General features: G+C 36.8%; 1 protein-coding gene across 1 annotated transcript; it reads right to left on the bottom strand.

The window, feature by feature from the left end:
- Nucleotides 1–6,961: 6,961 nt before the first annotated feature.
- Nucleotides 6,962–19,766, bottom strand: LOC142340779 (uncharacterized). The gene is made up of 4 exons (XM_075391486.1): nt 19,561–19,766; nt 16,439–16,805; nt 10,782–11,009; nt 6,962–7,240 (listed from the first exon to the last, which is right to left on the bottom strand). Exons 1-4 carry the CDS (start codon nt 19,644–19,646, stop codon nt 7,055–7,057), a joined length of 867 nt encoding a protein of 288 aa, XP_075247601.1. The 5' UTR covers nt 19,647–19,766; the 3' UTR covers nt 6,962–7,054.
- Between the last annotated feature and the right edge of the window lie 642 nt (nt 19,767–20,408).

Below are 20,408 nucleotides of genomic sequence, written 5' to 3'. Positions count from 1 at the left end.
GTAAAAAAATTAATTTTTCGAAAAAAAACTTGAGAAAATTTGAAAATTTGAAATCTTCAAATGGTCTGAATTGGATTTTGCACTATAAAAGAGCACTAAAAAATGATTTTTCTCTGACTTCACATTTCTTACCTTTGCAGCATAGGGGTCGAAACAGTGAAATTGACTTTTCGAACAAAAAACTTGGAAAAATTTTGAAATTGTAAAATGGTCTCAAATGGATTTTGCACTATAAAAGAGCACTAAAAAGTGGTTTTTTGCTGACTTCGTTTTTCTCACCTGTGAAGCATAGGGGTCGAAACAGTGAAAAAAATTGACTTTTTGAAAAAACACTTGAAAAACTTTTGAAATCATAAAGTGGTCTGAAATGGAATTCAAAAAATTCAACCTTAAATTTGTAAGATCTAAGCCAAAATTCTACGCAAAATATGTAAGATTGGTGTTGAAAGCGTTGAATTTATGTAAGATCTACGCTAAATTCAACGCTAAATATGTAAGATCTACGCTAAAATTCAACGCTAAATATGTAAGATCGACGCCAAAATTCAACGCTAAATATGTAAGATCTACGCCAAACTGCAACGCAAAGTATGTAAGATTGGTGTTGAAAACGTTGAATTTATGTAAGATCTACGCTAAATTCAACGCTAAATATGTAAGACCTACGTTAAAATTCAACGCTAAATATGTAAGATCTACGCCAAAATTCAACGCTAAATGTGTAAGCTCTACACCAAACTGCAACGCAAAATATGTAAGATTGGCGTTGAATGCGTTGAATTTATGTAAGATCTACGCTAAATTCAACGCTAAATATGTAAGATCTACACTAAAATTCAACGCCAAATATGTAAGATCTACGCCAAAATTCAACGCCAAATTTTGTAAGATTGGCGTTGAATGCGTTGAATTTATGTAAGATCTACGCTAAATTCAACGCTAAATATGTAAGATCTACGCTAAAATTCAACGCTAATTATGTAAGATCTACGCCAAATTTTATTGCAAAATATGTAAGATTGGCGTTGAATGCGTTGAATTTATGTAAGATCTACGCTAAATTCAACGCTAAATACGTAAGATCTACGCTAAAATTCAACGCTAAATATGTAAGATCTACGCCAAAATTCAACGGAAAATTATGTAAGATTGGCGTTGAACGCGTTGAATTTATGTAAGATCTACGCAACATTCAACGCTAAATATGTAAGATCTACGCTAAAATTCAACGCTAAATATGTAAGATCTACGCCAAATTTCAACGCAAAATATGTAAGATTGGCGTTGAATGCGTTGAATTTATGTAAAATCTACGCTAAATTCAACGCTAAATATGTAAGATCTACGCTAAAATTCAACGCTAAATATGTAAGATCGACGCCAAAATTCAACGCTAAATATGTAAGATCTACGCCAAACTGCAACGCAAAGTATGTAAGATTGGTGTTGAAAGCGTTGAATTTATGTAAGATCTACGCTAAATTCAACGCTAAATATGTAAGATCTACGCTAAAATTCAACGCTAAATATGTAAGATCGACGCCAAAATTCAACGCTAAATATGTAAGATCTACGCCAAAATTCAACGCAAAATTATGTAAGATTGGCGTTGAATGCGTTGAATTTATGTAAGATCTACGCTCAAGCGTAGATCTTACATAAATTCAACGCATTCAACGCCAATCTTACATAATTTTGAGTTTTTTAGCGTTGACACCTCGGCCGGGGTAACTCCAAAGTTTTATATCTTCTCAGTGTGATGAAAATCGCAGAGCTGCAAAAATTTTCAGAAGAAATTTAAGCTTGCTTGATATGACCGCCAGAAATGAAAAATTCTGCGTGTACGACGTGTACGGTTCAGCGACACAGGTACAATACGTATGGTTTCTCTGTCTTTCTTATTAAATCCATATTTCCCCCTTTTATGGATTTGGATAATCCATTTGACCGTTTCCTCCGCAACTGTTTAAAGTTTAGCCAGATCACTAACTCGCAATGTAGAAGGTTTTCTAGCCCTCGTTCTAGTGGAGATTCTCAGAAACGTTTTGACGACTTACGACCCATTCGACCAACTCTCGCACCATTCCTCAAAACAAATTAAAAGAGTTTTTGCACACCATTTTGTTCGTCGAATTTTAACTTGTATATCTTGTTTGCTCTAACGGATGGCAATATTGCTGTTTCTGTTATAATCGTTTTTCTCTAACTTGAAACATTTATCTTTTCTTTGAACTTTTTTCAATGGAGATGACTTGAGCCTGCTACTTTTTCGGTAACGCTTGTGTGCACGCTGTTTAATGAACTTATACCCAAATCTTAGCTTCTTTTTTCCGTCCATGCAAATAATTTATTTTGAATCCCAACAGCGTGGCAAACATAAAAAAGCGCAAAGCAGTTTAATCTTATTTTCTTTATGCCGGGGTCGATAATTTTTCCGAAAGTTATGTAAGAAATGCGCTGAAAGGCGCTTATTTTTCAAAAAGTTCAAAGCAAAAACCTGACATAATAATGCGCTGGAATGTGCTGAGATGCTATGGAACTTTGAAAGAAATGCGCTCAAATGCACTTATTTTTCAAATATCTCAGCTCGAAAACCTTACGCAATATTGCGCTGAAATGTGCTGAATTAAGCTGGACTTTGTAAGAATTGCAATGAAAATTCAACGCAATTCTTGTAATATTTCAGCGCATTTTAGCACATTTTAGCGCATTATTATGTAAGGTTTTTCTCTGAACTTTTTGAAAAATGAGCGCATTTGGGCGCATTTCTTACAAAGTTCAAACTTTTTCGAGCACTTTTCAGCACATCATTATATTAGGTTTTTCTGCTAAAATTGCTGAAAAATAAGCGCGTTTCAGCGCATTTCCTATATATTTTTTTGAAAAATTTTTCGACCCGAGCTGAAAAAAAATATCTCTGCGCTTTGTGCTTTTTTTCTGTTTGTCACGCTGTTGGGATTCAAAATAAATGATTTGCATGAACGGAAAAAAGAAGCTAAGATTTAGGTAAAAGTTCATTAAATGGTGTGCACACAAATGTTACCGAAAAAGTAGCACGCTGAAGGCATATCCAGTGAAAGAAATTCGAACAAAAGAAGCAAAATTTCTTGAAAAATTAAAAAAAATGAGTGCCGACAAATATGTTTCATATATATTTATTAAATTTTTTTTCATATATGTTTTGGGGTATGATGCAATCAGATGGATAAAAAACTGTTTGATAGATCTCCAAACAAATTAAGAGTTCTTGTTTACTCAGAAATCCAATTTGTTTTTTAGAATTTTGTTTTTAACATTATAAGGCTTCTATGAATCAAAGACTAAATGGAAGATTGTTAGCAACATCTTACAACAGAAAGAAAGGGAAAAGCGAATTCAGCGCTTTTCTTACATAATTTGAGCGCATTCAGCGCACTTTTTACCGAAAAATGCGATGAAACGGCGCTTTTATCTCGACTCGGGGACGAAATCGTGTTTGAAAACCACAAAGTTCACGCCTTCTGTCACGCTTTAACACAAACAAACGTTTTGAGGAAAAAAAACCTCTAACAGATCATAAATTGCGATGAACGTAATTTTTTTGTTTCTTAGTGTATATTGCAATTTCATTGTGTTATCATCTCCAGTCTGTATAAGATTACAATTACTCAATTGTTAGAACGGTTGAAGGAACGAGTCTTTCCACCTAGACTTCTTCAAATATAGAAATTCTGTATAACCAACCGGAAGCGTACCTATTGCTGCAGCAAAATTCCCTTTGCAGGACTGAGTTTGAAAGAATATTTTCGGTTGTTGTCAGCTAATCATGATATTTAGTTGACAAAATCCCAACCTCTTTGTCCAAACAAATTTTGTCCGATTTCTTAGGTGGTTGAATTTTGTTTAGAAAAAAAACATGATTCGGTTGATGATGATAACAAATTTCACTCCATTACCTGATGATAACACCTCCCACTCCAACACATCCCACTCCCACCGCCGCATCTTCTTGTCCTATTTTTTTAGTACACTCTCCAACTAATGCTACCAAGTTCGTATTAGCCAAGGCTTCCCCAAGCCAAACCTATTGGGAATAGGTTCTCTAAACTTAAGTTATCGACTGTGAGAACCAACTCCTTTGTCCGTAGAAAATTTGTTCAATTTTTAAGTGGTTGAATATCATTTAGGAAATATGTATTTTCCGCAAGAATATGATTTTGTTGGTGACGATGACAATTTTCATGATAACAACATTTGTTATCATCGCCAACCAAATCATTTTTATGCGGAAAATAGTTATTTTTTAAACGATACTCAACCATATAAAAAATCGGACAAGTTTTGCTGGGGCAAAGAGGTTGGTTCTCACAGTCGATAGCCTAAGTTCAGAGAAACTTTTTTTAATGGGTTTGTGTTGAGGAAGCCTTGGCAAATACGAATGTGGTTGCATCAGTTGAAGAACGTACACTGTAACAAAGTAGGAAAAAAAGTGGGGTGGCGGGATTGGGAGGTGGACTGGGAGGGGGGGGGGTAAAGTTGACAAAAACACCACATAACCGCTCTCCTCGCAATTAAAATTTCTTCACTTCATTTATTCTTTAAATTGCTTTTTTAGAGAAAAAAAGGATGTTAGATAACTACTCAGAAACAATGAAACAATGTTTTCGTTCCTTACACAGGTGGTGCATTTCCTAGGTCAAAATGTACAAAAAGATTAGCAGATCAATATTAATTGCCATAGATTTAATTTGGGATCATTTAACCACTGAGATGAGCAGGAGTCATAACGGTTTCTTAAAAACAAAATTTGGGGTAAGTGGAAAGGCAGTTATTGAGGAGGGAGCTGCGTGACTGAGGGGGGTTGAAACTTTTGAGATCAGGAATCGCTCTTCTCGCTAAGAAATTTTCTCCTTAAAACACATTTGGTGAATCTTATTCCTAGAGTCTAGTACTATTTCTAGTCTGTTTACTCAGAAATCCGATTTGTTTTTTAGAATTTTGTTTTTAACATTATAAGGCTTCTATGAATCAAAGACTAAATGGAAGATTGTTAGCAACATCTTACAACAGAAAGAAAGGGAAAAGCGAATTCAGCGCTTTTCTTACATAATTTGAGCGCATTCAGCGCAATTTTTACGGAAAAATGCGATGAAACGGCGCTTTTATCTCGACTCGGGGACGAAATCGTGTTTGAAAACCACAAAGTTCACGCCTTCTGTCACGCTTTAACACAAACAAACGTTTTGAGGAAAAAAAAACCTCTAACAGATCATAAATTGCGATGAACGTAATTTTTTTGTTTCTTAGTGTATATTGCAATTTCATTGTGTTATCATCTCCAGTCTGTATAAGATTACAATTACTCAATTGTTAGAACGGTTGAAGGAACGAGTCTTTCCACCTAGACTTCTTCAAATATAGAAATTCTGTATAACCAACCGGAAGCGTACCTATTGCTGCAGCAAAATTCCCTTTGCAGGACTGAGTTTGAAAGAATATTTTCGGTTGTTGTCAGCTAATCATGATATTTAGTTGACAAAAACCCAACCTCTTTGTCCAAACAAATTTTGTCCGATTTCTTAGGTGGTTGAATTTTGTTTAGAAAAAAAACATGATTCGGTTGATGATGATAACAAATTTCACTCCATTACCTGATGATAACACCTCCCACTCCAACACATCCCACTCCCACCGCCGCATCTTCTTGTCCTATTTTTTTAGTACACTCTCCAACTAATGCTACCAAGTTCGTATTAGCCAAGGCTTCCCCAAGCCAAACCTATTGGGATTAGGTTCTCTAAACTTAAGTTATCGACTGTGAGAACCAACTCCTTTGTCCGTAGAAAATTTGTTCAATTTTTAAGTGGTTGAATATCATTTAGGAAATATGTATTTTCCGCAAGAATATGATTTTGTTGGTGACGATGACAATTTTCATGATAACAACATTTGTTATCATCGCCAACCAAATCATTTTTATGCGGAAAATAGTTATTTTTTAAACGATACTCAACCATATAAAAAATCGGACAAGTTTTGCTGGGGCAAAGAGGTTGGTTCTCACAGTCGATAGCTTAAGTTCAGAGAAACTTTTTTTAATGGGTTTGTGTTGAGGAAGCCTTGGCAAATACGAATGTGGTTGCATCAGTTGAAGAACGTACACTGTAACAAAGTAGGAAAAAAAGTGGGGTGGCGGGATTGGGAGGTGGACTGGGAGGGGGGGGGGGGGGTAAAGTTGACAAAAACACCACAAAACCGCTCTCCTCGCAATTAAAATTTCTTCACTTCATTTATTCTTTAAATTGCTTTTTTAGAGAATAAAAAGGATGTTAGATAACTACTCAGAAACAATGAAACAATGTTTTCGTTCCTTACACAGGTGGTGCATTTCCTAGGTCAAAATGTACAAAAAGATTAGCAGATCAAAATTAATTGCCATAGATTTAATTTGGGATCATTTAACCACTGAGATGAGCAGGGGTCATAACGGTTTCTTAAAAACAAAATTTGGGGTAAGTGGAAAGGGAGTTATTGAGGATGGAGTTGCGTGACTGAGGGGGGTTGAAACTTTCGAGATCAGGAATCGCTCTTCTCGCTAAGAAATTGTCTCCTTAAAACACATTTGGTGAATCTTATTCCTAGAGTCTAGTAAGCCAAAATGCTATAAGATAATTTGATGCCCTACGGTTTCTACCTGTTTTTTTCCGTTTTTGAAGACAAAAAGTCAAACGATTCAGACGAAAAATCGGTCAAGCGAAAAATCGCATAAAAGAAGACCACGGGACTAATATAATTGCTACAAACTTTACTTGAGAGCAATTAATACAGCCTTCTGATTTTCATCTCTACCGCTTTTTTGTTAAAAAATGAACAGAAAAATATATTTTCATTGACGAGTCTGTTCATGCCTATCAAAGTCTACAATCTTTAGGATGTTTATGATTGTGGTTTTTAATCTTCGCTTTCTTAGCTGAACATCTAACTTGTGACAAAATTTTGTACAAATGGTTACTTTTCTTGGTCTACCGTATGCTGACTCAAATTCTTCGGTTATTTACTTTGTTTGTTTGAAGGATTAACATGGACATTCTCCGTGTTCTTCGTAGAACCATCCGTGTCTGTCTCGTATTGCTGTGAGTACTAGTTCATGTCTATCTATCAGTTTCTGGTTCAGAATAAGTTCCTTTATAGATTGACGTTGGTACTGATACACTTTACTTTCAGCTTTTTCCATTTGCGCCTTCAAAGCAGCAATCTCTGCCTGAAAAAAGCCAATTAGAGTTAGTTTAGAACACAGACTAAGATTTGAGACCATTTTTAAAAGAACGGTCACAGCTAACAACGTTTTGGGCATGAATAGTCCTTAAATAACGGTTTTAAGCCCTTTTAGATTTTCAACCTCTAGGATTGTCATGACATTTTTTTCACATTACGCACAAAATTGTGCATTTTGTAATTTTGAGGCATTTGAAGCCCGTCTTGGAGAAAAAGGCAATCCGTAATCATACCCGGGTCGAGAAAGTTTCCAAAAATTATCTAAGAAATGCGCTGAAATGCGCTCAATTTTCAAAAAGTTCAGCGCAAAAACCTTACATAATAATGCGCTGATATGCGCTGAAAAGTGCTGTAAGAAATGCGCTGAAATCCGCTAAAATTTCAAAAGTTTCAGCTCTTTTCTTTCGCTCCGAGGCTCGAACCCCAATCATTGTGTCTCAATTAATCCACTGTGCTATTGAGAACTGAAATGCTTCCCATTCAACTTGAATTTATAATAATAAAACGTTTGATACGATAAGCGCTGAAATTATGTAAGAAATTCGCTGAAAAATGTGCTGAAACTTTTGTAAGAAATGTGCTGAAAATGCGCTGAAATCATGTAAGAAATGCACTGAAGATGCGCTAAAACTTTGTAAGAAATGCTCTGAAAAGGTGCTGGAAATTATGTAAGAAATGAGATGAAAACGCGCTGAAATCATGTAAGAAATGCACTGAAGATGCGCTAAAACTTTGTAAGAAATGCTCTGAAAAGGTGCTGGAAATTATCTAAGAAATGAGATGAAAATGCACTGAAATTATGTAAGAAATGCGCTAAAGAGCTGAAACTTTGTAAGAAATGCAATGAAAAGGTGCTGAAAGTTATGTAAGAAATGAGATGAAAATTCACTGAGATTATGTAAGAAATGCGCAGAAGGTGCGCTGAAATTTTAAAGTTTTAGCGCAATCTCGAAATTTCAGCGCATTTCAGCGCATTCAGCGCATGTCTTAAATAATTTCAGTGCATTTCTTACAAAAAGATACGCTGAAACGGCGCTGACATCTCGACCCGGGAACATTTAGTTCACATCACTGTTCTCTACAAAGAAAAACTATACTCTAACCGTGGACAAAAATGACAACAAAAGCATGGACTTCATCATTCTATTCCACGGACAAAGCAACCATTGTCTACAAAATATAGCGCTTAATTCCGATCGCAAAACTTTTTAAGTGGCCTTAAACCTAATTGCTCGAGTTTAATTAGTAACTATTTGAGACCAAATTCCAATAATTAATTGTTCTTGTGAGCGTGATCTAGGTAGCTGCAAGTGCTGACTTTCCTCGTTATGCAGTTGACCCATAATTAGCATTGTGAGGGCTACTCCTGAAATCAATCACCAATTAGGCTCTCGTACAATTTGGTCGGGTTGAAATGTTACTAAAAGACAATGTAACCACAAACAACAATTGCTATGGTCCAGTGAAATTCAAGATGAATGTATTAACAAATTTTAGGGTTCAGAGTAAATAACAACATCATGAACTTTTTTTGAAACAGAGGAAATCATAGCGAACTCATAATGATTTTTTATGCCAAGTGTTTATTGATAATCGGACATTCAATGACCATCAATGGGTTTATCTGGAGTTGCCATGATTCATCAATAGGATTTCATGAGTCTTCAAACAGTGAAGATGATGTCACTGTTGAAAAACACTGCTCAGAAACAGTTATCGTTAAAAAAAATGTAGAAATTTTCCGCGTATGAAGCAAACCTCAGTTTGTTTTCTTTTAAGTCTCTGATGTCTCTGAAGCCTCCGCCAAAAATCTTGTTCTTAAAGTATATTTGTAAACTACCTTGACCATTCGACTAAACTTTTTCAAATAAATTGTACTATTTGTCATATAATATATGAACGTTTTTCGTTTTTCCTGAAAATGATTCTTTTCTAACATAACCGAAGAACGACTGGCGAATCGTTCTCGAACAAACCGTTGAACTCCTGGCTTCGGTAGAGGCTATAAATTTGTAAAGAGAGGTGCTCAGCCACTTGATGCCCTCTGACTTCAGGTGTTTATCCCATTGTTGAGAACAAAAGGTTAAAAAAGTCAAATGAAAACAGACAAAAAAAGTTCGCAAGACTTATGTAATTGCTGTACTATTAGCTTGAGAAAAAATAATTGTTTATCACCAGTTTTATGGGAAAAAATCCTTTTTTAAATAAAACCACTCAACGCCGGGCGCATGAGAGTTAGTTTGAGAGCAATTGATGAAAATTTTATTGTAGTCTAATTAAGATTAACCTAACAAAACTGACAACAATTAGACCAATTTCTCTCAAACAACGGGCAAGGCGCTCTCAATGGATGATGTAGTTTGCTTTCGCATAAGGAAGCAGCATCAAATGGTAAAGATAAAAGCTGGAGATTTGGTAAAAACGGAGAAGGGTTATTGTCCAATAATGTCCTCTAAGCTGTCAATGTTTGCTTCGATAAAAAGTCAAATAAAGCCAAGTAAAGCTCTACAAAAGTTGCTCATAGAGTTAATGGCCTGGGTTTCAACCTGTTTGTCCAGCTTTGTGAGACTGAAAACCAACTTAAATTACTCAAATTGACAGAATATTGTTCCAGAAAGTTTGCCTTTTTGCATTAACTAACGCTTTTGGAAGGACAAGAGACGTGTTTGTCAATTTTGGATTGCTCTATTCATTAACAATACTCTCAAAAAGCAAATTATTAAAGCAACGGAATCTGAATTTATTAACGGAATCTGAGTTTAATCTTCTGTTTCTACTTACATGTCATTAATTTTCCTTATAATTCAAAACTTCTTTTAGCAGAGAGAATTAAAAAAGAAGCTTAAATGTTGGAAGGCAATGTTGGCCTTCTTTTTTGTTTTAAATTGGTACAACTTTGCCTGCTTTTTTGTCAAAAAAAATCCTGTTTTTAAGACTCATTGGAAGTTCACATTTTTCCCTCAACTAAAAATTTGAAACAATATATTGATAGAGAAAGCAATCAGAAGGAAATGAGCTAATACAGAAATAAAGGAAACAAATTTATTCGGTGAATTGACAATTTCATTTAGTTGCATAAAAAGGGTATCGACAAATTTTATCAAGATAAATTAATCCAAACGACGTTTTGACAACACTGAACTGTTAGACTTCTTTATTGAAAACTTCTCTGAAAATAATCAATTAAAATTATCAATTAAAACGTTTCCGAAAATTACTTTCGTTTTTCAACATTATTGTCAGTAACATCCAAAGTGAATAAAAGTTGTGTTTTTTGAGATGAGATTGTTAGCTTATAAAAGAAAAAAAGAGAAAACATTTTCTGTTCTATGATGCTTCTGGTTTCATGACATTTGCTAATGAAATAATAAAGAAGTAGGCGGGAGAGGAAGGTGGGAGGCGATTTTGAGCATTACCCAGGTTGAGGTCCTGACCCAAATTGGTTTATGATCAGACCCAGTCGAGCGCACACCCGTGTGTTCCCAGACCGAAATTACAACCGACTTTGTTAGAGAAGGATTAGTTACCTGTAGGCAGGCATCAGGACGTTGCAAGCTTCTCATTTGATCTTCTAAATGAGAGACTTTTTCGTTTAGGAAGTTGTGCTGATCTACTTCATCAACTTCCAGATCTATCATCATGTTCACTCGATGTATGTATTCTGCTGATTTGCGGACTAGATAATCGTTCTCAGTCTGTAACTTCTTTTCAACACTTCCCCAGTGAGAGTCAACGTTCTTTTCTCGAATATTACACTAAATACAAATCAATACACATGTCAAATATGGCGACCTTGATAAACAAGGTTTATTCTGTTTTGCAGCCTGGCTTGATTAGCATATATATGCGTACAAGATATAGCAACACATGATTGGTAAGCGCGGTGGGGATGGGGGGGCGTAGAAAACACTGGGGGATCAGAATAGATCTGATTAAGGTAAACTTTGATTGTTCACGCCCAGCTGCTTCTAAACTTTTTTGGTAGTTTTCAAGTGTAGAGACTGTGAAACTTCAATAGTATTGTTAAAGCTTGTCTTTTTACCACCACAGTGAATTAATTTTTTTTAAAACGAAAACTAATTACGAACTCTTTTTTATTGCTTTTCAGTAGTTGAACTGCGTGATTTTATTCGAGACGCTCACAGATTAATAATTGCACAAAAAGGCAGCAACACAAACATAATTGCAACAAACTTTGTTTGAGAGCAATTAATTACTCCGTTTCTCGAAGTTATTTAGATTTATCAGTTGTTATTTGGGTGTGCCAACTTCCTCTAGTGATTCCTTTTTTTCTGCAAAAATAGCTGAAATTTGATTAATTCAAATTCAAGTATAGTTCCCCGGAGGTTGGGGGCAGAGCAAATCACCCCGCTGAATCAGTCTAGAGACATTCTTTTCTTCTGGATGTCCAGTATTCTGTTCATTTCCTAACTTACACTGGCTAGTCTTCATTTTTGAATAAAATTCACTGCATGAAAAAAGTATGTTCAGCTTAACTCCTGCCAACGAGGTTTGCTTTCTATGCAATTCGAACTTCCGCGTGGGTACTTGAAACATTTTAATTTGTGTACGAAGTCCTAACCACTCAGCCAAATGGCCTTTGTGGTAATTGTCTATAAACTAGCTTAAGTAAAAAAAAAGAGCGTGTGAACTACTATAGTAATTACAAGTTATGAAGTACAAAAGTATGGCATTATTCTGCTCGGGCTTAATTTTGGGGTGAGAAAATTTTTTAGACTATACAGGATAAACTAAGCCTGAGCGAACTCAATGACCTTAATATACAATGCAGAAAAACTGCACATGAAGAAACTTAAAATATACTGGAGATGCATTGTTTCAGAACTGAATTAAATTTTACTCTTGAAATGTGCTGGTTCAGAGCTGAATTGCCCTGAGGCTCAAGTCCGAGTCTCCAAAAGTTTTAATAGGTTAAAGTAAAACCAATTGAGTCTAGCTTTTTCGAAAATGAGATAGGAAAAGTATGGGCTGGCATTAGTCATTCATTTGGAAATGAAGCAATAAGAACTGCTTAACATGGCTTTTGACTTAGCGCGAGTTGAAACGGGCAAAAAAATTAAAATACAAAAACTTAATTTTTAGTTTTAAATTTATAAAACCTGCAAAGTTTTCAAACTCACTTTTAATAAAAAAAATTTACAAAAAACGTGCTCTGAGCAACGTGCTCTGAGCAATGAATCACTATGGCAGCACCCATAACAGCCAGATAATCCCAGTGGTTTTAACTTACCATATTTTGCAAATACTGTTAGCAAAGTTTAAAAAAAATTGTTAAAAACGCTGTCCATGTAATTTCCTCATTTCAATTTAATTTATGTTACTGGAATAAAAATTCGGTTAATGCTTTTTGGTCTAATCTTTGAATTGGTTAATTGAACCTTCTAACGTGCACAATTTGAGATCCTTCATTATTTAAGTAAAAGCATTCAGGTTGCCGCCCCTTTCGATTGAAATGTGATTAATTAGGTACCAGTTGACTGGTATAATGAATAAGAGGCACGTAGCCATCACGTCCTCAACCATCAGAAATGGGGAAGAAATCGAGGTAAGTAATTTCCATTACTTTTAAATTTTACAAGATGTTAATGATCGGATGTTATCCCGTTCTTGGAAAAAGAGGATCTATTCTGTTTCGGTCACCCCAGTGCTTCTTATGACCCCCAGTTAAAAATTTTTTGGAGTTATATAGCAGGTAACTATGTAAGAAAACAGCACGTGCGCCTGGGATCATAAAAAATTTTGCTTACTAAGCTGCGGGGGGACAAAATAGATCCAAAAAAGATTTGCTACTTAAAGACGCATAAATATTGCCAAGGCATGCTGTTGAAACCAAAAAAATGGTGTGCATAGGTTACGGGAATTCCAGAAATTACATAGTTTTTTGATGCCGAGGATAAAAGTAAACTGTCCTTTATAGTTCTGTGTGAGTGTTCTATGATTCCAAATAAAAAGGTAGGCCCCAGTTGCACTGCTTTTACAGCCTTAAGGGGAAACAGTGCTTATCTTTGGCTATTTATCTTTGCGCGCGAAGTAGGCTTACTTGATCCTTTCAGACTAACAGACTCTGGAAAACACCGAATTTTAACTTTAATTATAACGTTGGCAGTATACAGCACCAGAGTCAATGATAATAACATAGTGTTTCTAACAAAGAGACTAACTAGAGTAAATGAAACACGCTCTATGTAAAAGAGAGTGCAGTCCCTGTCAACAGAAGTAGGTGAATAGTGTCATCATTTGGCGATTCACATTTTGTTGGTTAGGAATCCAGTAAGGATGCAAGGTAGAGGTTGTTCTGGCTAGTGGCATGTTATCCTGTTGAGTTTCCAGCTGTCTTTCACTGTCATTGTATTGAGGTTTTGGTCCCAGTTGTGTTGAGAGTTTTAGTGTGGGAGTCTTTTGTCCAGGGTACAAAGAGATTTCATTTCGTTTCCATTATAATACAAGTTTTAATCGGAGCGGATTTACCAGCTTTATATATTGGTTATTATCCTACCTAGCAACTGTGAATAATATGACTTTTATTAAATTTTACATTTCTAAGTTTAATTCCCTCTGTGTAAATTCCGAAAAGAAAAAAAGAAAGAAATATTCTCAATGCTTCAAATAAGTGTGAAGTAGCGTCTCTTAGAATAAGGAACAGAAAAGTATTATAAGTACATATAAATATTAAAAGCAGTTGAAAACAGAAGAGTTTTGAGTTTTGTCGGGAACAACTGAAGTAGCCAGTTTCCCGGAGGGTAAGAACTGTTTCTCGATAGGAACTGTGGTCCTTTACTGAAGCTCAACTCAAAATCTGGAGCGCAATTCCGAGTATCGCAGATCACCTCCAGCAATTGTTGAATGCGGGCAAGGCACGCCGCTTGATTCCGATGATGAAGATCCACGTTGCAATGAGGCTGCATCGTAAGAAGGTGGTCGAAAATGAAGTTCTCCATTGGCCAATTTGTTGGCCATATAGTCCCTCTAGAGGAGATTGAAGCTGTGGTGGTACATACAATTCCTGGTACGGCCTTGAAACAGCGCAGATACTTGATTGGGACGAGTATCGGGCTTTGGGTGGCCGCGCACAGGGTCACAATGAGGGAACAGTACGAGATTTACCGCGTTCCTGTTATATAGGAGTAATTTGGTTAGTTATGGGACCTAATTTTGGCATTCATGTAAGGGAGGCGTGAACTCATATAGAGGAGAGGGTTGTCTCTCTGTAGTGGTGTTGCAAAAATTGTGAAAAAGCTTCGTGTTTTGCTTTTTGCTCTTGTTCAAACGAAGCAATTGGTTGTTGACACCCGTCTGCATAGAATGTAGAAATCCAAACTGCAAATAAAGAGGGTCATAATTTTGGCGAATAAAAAAGGAAGTTGTTTCCCGCGCGGACATGGTTTTGAGGTTACTGTTGAAACGATCGGCCTACGCAAAAAAAAACATTGTACGCGTGCCAAAAACGTTTCGTGAATTTTGAGTGGTAGGCAACGTGGATACACTCAAGAGGGAAATCCAGATCACGTCCTTCTTGCATATATTCATATTCAGGCTGGTCAATGGTTCAGCTAACGGCTGTCGGTTTCAGCGTTTGTACTCCACGCTCTGTATCGAAACGGAGAGAAATAGTAATTTATGATAGAGAAAATCGCTGTCTAGATGACGGCTGTAGTCCTCGAGGTGATCTGTATATGGGTCTGTGAGAAGAGTCAGTTCTTTAATTAGAATGACCTTGTGTGGACATATGTGGCATAAAGGCTGGAGAAGCTCCACATTGTCCAAGACCGGTTATGATCACCGTTGCAGAGGGCGCTATCGATGTATGGTCAAGTCTTTGTTCATGTACGGATAGTTGTCGGTTGATGATGACTTTTGATAGGGAGGATTTTGTGAGATTGGGTTTCGGTGTCTCGGTGCAGGTACTGTCTCGATCTTGTACCTTGTGTTGCTGTGTAGGATGAGTCATCGGCGAAGTCGGGGGAGAGCATGACGGTTGTTGAACGGGCGGCTGATGTGGCATCCTGACGCATCCTGAGAATCCAACTTTTAGAATGACTTCATGGGGAGTTGACCTTTACGATTGCTCTGCCCAAGACGCAACTGGCCATGAGAAAGTGGGTGGCAAGATTGCGATATATTAAATAGCGCTGGAGTTTGCATCTTGCATTCCATTGCACTTGCTCTAATGTTGAGAGATCCAACGGTAGAGGCTGGAGAGTCGAAGGAAGGCTGTTTTGGATCTCATGCTTCAGGAGATCAAACGGTGTTTGTTGCGGTAGAAGAGTTTTTGGGATGCGTGCCGATTGCTGGGTTGAGTTCTTGGTTGGCTGAAAATGACATCTTCAGCAATTTCCTGATTGTCTTTATGACCTATATCTAAAGTTTGTCTTATGTTAACCTGAAAAAAAAACCTAGTTGGGTCCCTTGCTGCCTTAAGGGGCATAGATATAGCGTTGCTTATGTCTGAGCGCAAAGTAGATCTGTCTCATTCTATCTGAATAACCGACTCTGGAAGTCACTGAAGATAAACTTAAGTTATAACAGTGAAGATAGAGTTCAGTTATGATATACAGCACCGGAGTCAGTGATATACTGATAGTGTTTCTAGTTAAGAGACCCGAATAGAGTTAAGTATGTATGCTCTTTTAAAATGAGAATAGAGTCTTCTCAGTCTGTGATTGGTGGGGAATACTCATTCTGTATTTTCGTCTGCTGCACAATAAAAACATTCATTGTGTCTGCCATTAATTAATGTTTTTGACTGAATTGATGAACGTAGACAGCTTTGCATAAGACGTCCTGATTTACATGGTTCCAAATCTTTTCATAACGGGACCGGCAGTTGCTATCATCAGCTGGACAACTTGGTTCTGATCAACCCCATCAGACCCTCAACGGGGTTCTGATCAGAATTCTGCTGTATTGTTGACTCTTGGCAGAGACAACAGCTGTCAATAAAAAAGAAATTTGAAAAAAAATTTGGTCAACTTAGCCTCTGATCAGACTATTGTGCGCTTGAAACTGCCTCTGATCAGACAAGTTCCAGACCCTTTTCCAGAAAAAAGTGCGCTCAAAATTTTTCCAGATCATATGTAACTCGAGCGCACCGAGAACATGTGTGCGTCGAAGATGGTCTGATCAGATCTCAATTCGGTCAGGCTACCCAACCTGGGCCTCTTACCTTTTTGGCGTACTCTCTTCTAAACCGGGCTTCCCTTCCCTCCCGTCCGAAATCCACCACTTTGCTCAGGTCAATTCCATCAGGCCCTCTGGCAGCCGAGTTGTCGCCGGTTTGTTCCTGATTTCCTTCTTTCTTCAGGCCCAACTTACGCAGACGTTGCAAAAAGTAGGGCACTTTAGTCTTTGAACCTCTCCTGGCGGGGGCTGCATCGTAATTGTACCCCAGCATCCTTCGGTTTCCATCATTTAAGTGCTCGCTTATGTTTCCAAAGTTTGAGCTTTCTTGACAGTTTTGTTGCGTGTGACTTGGTCCTGCTGGAGTCTTTGGCTGTTCTACGAAGCTATCAGCATCCGCGTTAGAATGCTCGCTAAAATTTCAAAATATAAGCTGATTCTTTTTCTTTCAAGACGAGATTTCAGTTGATATGAGTTGTCACATGAGATGACAGAAAATCAATAGCAGCCCAAAATGGAAAAACGAATGGGGAGGCTGGTTTTGCGGCACGTTCGATTTTACATAGCCCAGGCTGAGGTGCGCGTTCCAAATTGTCCTGATCAGACCATTTCGAGCCATTACGTCGTCAATCTTACAAATTCTGCATGGTCCGCGTTTGCAAAATTGAGTGACGACTTTTTGTCACTAATAACCGCGAAGAAGAAATTGGGTTAAATTCTGGACAATCCTTACAAATTCCGTCACTGATCTCGGAAAAATAACGTTTTATGCCATCAATGTTCACAATTTGTGAGCAGAGCTATCGTCATTGCGGCACTTTAACCTTTAATTTACAATGAAAACTTTGGCCGAGTAATTTTAAGATATCCCCTCACTTCATTTTGAGAAGAAAAACCAATTACGTCCCACTTGTTTCCCTTTAATCAGTTTTAAAAGAATTGCGATGAAAGTAGTTACCTAAGCGCGGTTGTCAAGTAAATAAATTTTCAGACAATAGTGACACACATCTGCCAGCCTTTCTCGCTTGCGATCAAATTACGCAATCGCGGATATCAGTGACGAATATTTTCTTTTTTGTGCAACTTTGAACTAGTTTTCCTTACTGTCACTGTTGTCTGCTAAGGCTTATAAAGTCTAATCTAAAACAAATAAGGGCAAGCGGACAAAATTGACATTTGCAAGCAAATTTGCTTGCTCAAAATGTAGGATTGGCGACGTAATGGCAGACACCTGGCAATTTTAGGCTCAAAATTACCATGCAATTTTGAGCGCACGCGCGCATTTGAGTCCGATCAGAGAAGATTCGATCTTGATTAGTCTGGGACGGTCTTATCAGAGGCACTTTTGGTCTGGGACGACCTGTTTAGGACAATTTCGGACGACACCTCAGCCTGGGAGCAGGAAAATTCGGGCGCCTGAAAAAAAGGAAATAATATTTTGATCTGAATAGCCTTATCTGATTCAAAACGAAAGTCATCACAATTAGTAACTGAAATAAATTAATAATGATGATAAAAAATTTCAAAAATAGAAAAACTGAACGGTCAAAAAAATCACTCAAAAATTACCGTCCACCAAAGTGATAAAAGTAAAGCACCATGATCATATCTTGATACCATTCTTGACAACGAAAGGTCATGACATGCACCAATTTAAAAGACCGTTGCTTTTTTGGCGACAGAGACATTTTTTTACTAAATCGGGTTGTGAAACAAAGTGCAGTTAAATGAGATTAAAGTTTGGTCCTATTGTTCTAGCATTCTTCTCTTTTTTCGAAAATGGTCACTGCAAAAAACAAGGTTTCTCAAGTTTCTTCAACAATTACAATATCGCCCAACTTTTCTCTATTTTTCATCGCTTTATTTTCGCATTTTATTTTTTTGGCAAAGATGTTACTTATTAGTTTTTTGTTAAAGAAATCTTGATCTGTTTTGTTATGGACTATTAAGTGTCATTTGTTATCCTAAAGGGCAATTTTTTCAATCTTAGGTATTCCCATGGTGCAATTTTGGTTCAAGTTTGACCAAATTTGACCGTAACGGTTATTTAAAATTTTGCTGATAGGAGTATGTATGAATCAAGGCACATTTTGTACTGATAAACCAACGCTCACTAAGATGAAAGTCTAGATAAGAAAAAATCTTGAGACAGAACACTTGGGATCGTTTTTTCGTAATTTAGGTAATAAGATATTTTTGATTCGTCTCACCAATTATTTGTTCAAGCCCAATACAATTTTTAAAATCAAAGTTTATTAAAATCCGAGATCCCCGGTTTGAGATGGTCTGACCGGGACATTTTTGAGCGCACAACTCAGCTTGGTGGCCGGGAAATGGCGAAATGGCAAACTGTGTATCGCATCTTCTTCAATTGATTCTCATCTTCTTCAAATTTTTTTCCTTGTTGGAATATGTAAGTTACAGAAAACAAGGCGCCTCAAAATTTTTTGTACAATAATAACCTCACCTAATTTTTCTCTCGTTTTTATTGCTTTTTCACACGTCTTAATTTTTTTGTCAAGAATTTTACTATTTTTTGAGAAAAAGATTGATCTTTTCTGTATCGGCCTACCCAGTGCCATTTATTACCCTAAACGGAAAAACATTGTCATAGTTTCAGGTTTTTTGTTTCAGGTTTTGCCAGATTTGATTGTGACAATATACTAATCATTTTGCTGGTAGGAGTAGGTAAAAATGCAAGCGCTCTCTGAGCGCAAAAATCTAACATTTAATAGGATGAAGAACTGGATAAGAATAGATTGCAAATCAAAACCACTAGCGCTCATTTTTTTGTAATTTAGAATAATATTTTTTTGATTCATTCCTACAAACAAATTTTTTGATAGCATTACAGTTTTTCAAATATGAGATTTTTTAAATCCGGTACCAGGGTCAGGGTCGCTCTGATCAGGAACTTTTCGAGATTGCCATGCATATCTACATGGCAATCACTGGATCTAAGCGATTCGTTCTTAATCCCACTTGATTAAAAAAAAACGGCCAAAACCTGGTATTTTCTTGCAAAAGATAACCGTTGTTGGTCGTCTTTTTGTGTTCATGACCCTTTGTGAACATTATTGACATTTTATGGTAAATTTAGTTGAATTATTGTAAGATATATGTCTTTGTCATGCGCTTTTCGATTTGTAAAAGAACCAGTTACTGAACCTATCCGACAAAATTTCTTCTGCTTGAGCCAATGGGGCCAACAGATCACCAGTATGTTCGTCCTCGTCAATACAATTGCTGGCCATTTTCAACCAAATGCGCTTAGTTTGCTTTGTTTCCTCTTTTCAAAAGTTTTTCGTGTCGTAGGTTACTTAACTGCGCAGAAAAAGCGCATTTTTGTGCATTTGTTTGCCGCAAAATTCCTACCGCTCAATATTTTTTGGTGGAAAATAATCGGCCTTTCATGACAATTCTTACTCAAAATGTCTCTTCTTGTTAGACAACCTCTATACAAGGTAATTCAGTACTCTAATTGAACAATACCTAATGCCAATGGTACTCTAATGGCTTTACCGTCCTCTAAGAAGTATTCTAGCTAAGACAAGTATACTCTGACGATAAAACAAAATTGTGTATCATTACATTAAAATGTACTTAATTTAGTGCAAAAATTTTTTAATCGTGGAGACCTCACTAGTTTTTATGAGTTGCCAACTTGTACTGTTGAAATCGGTTTTCCCACTGTGTATCCGTTAATACCGCACCCTTTAGAGCCAAACGCCCCATTAACGCTGAATGGTACTTCGAACTATCGAATAATACAGCTGCATGTAACGCCAGTGGTCTAATGATGCTGTATAATACGTAGCCACAATAGGTAGCATTAAATAAGGTAGACGAAATCATTAATTACCAGTTTATTCGGAGGACAGCTGCAATAGCGCATGCCTGGGATGAACAGCACGAAAAAAATATTAGGAATCATACTTAGTAAGTCATAAATGATTCTTAGTATTCATACTATGTTATGTATGATTTTTATGGAATCTCGAACGCTGAAAACATTC

Source organism: Convolutriloba macropyga, chromosome 6 (assembly GCF_964194025.1).
Source record: "Convolutriloba macropyga chromosome 6, txConMacr16.3, whole genome shotgun sequence".
Lineage (NCBI taxonomy): Eukaryota > Metazoa > Xenacoelomorpha > Acoela > Convolutidae > Convolutriloba > Convolutriloba macropyga.
The sequence above is the reverse complement of the archived record's forward strand: the minus strand, read 5'-3'. Positions and strand labels throughout refer to the sequence as shown.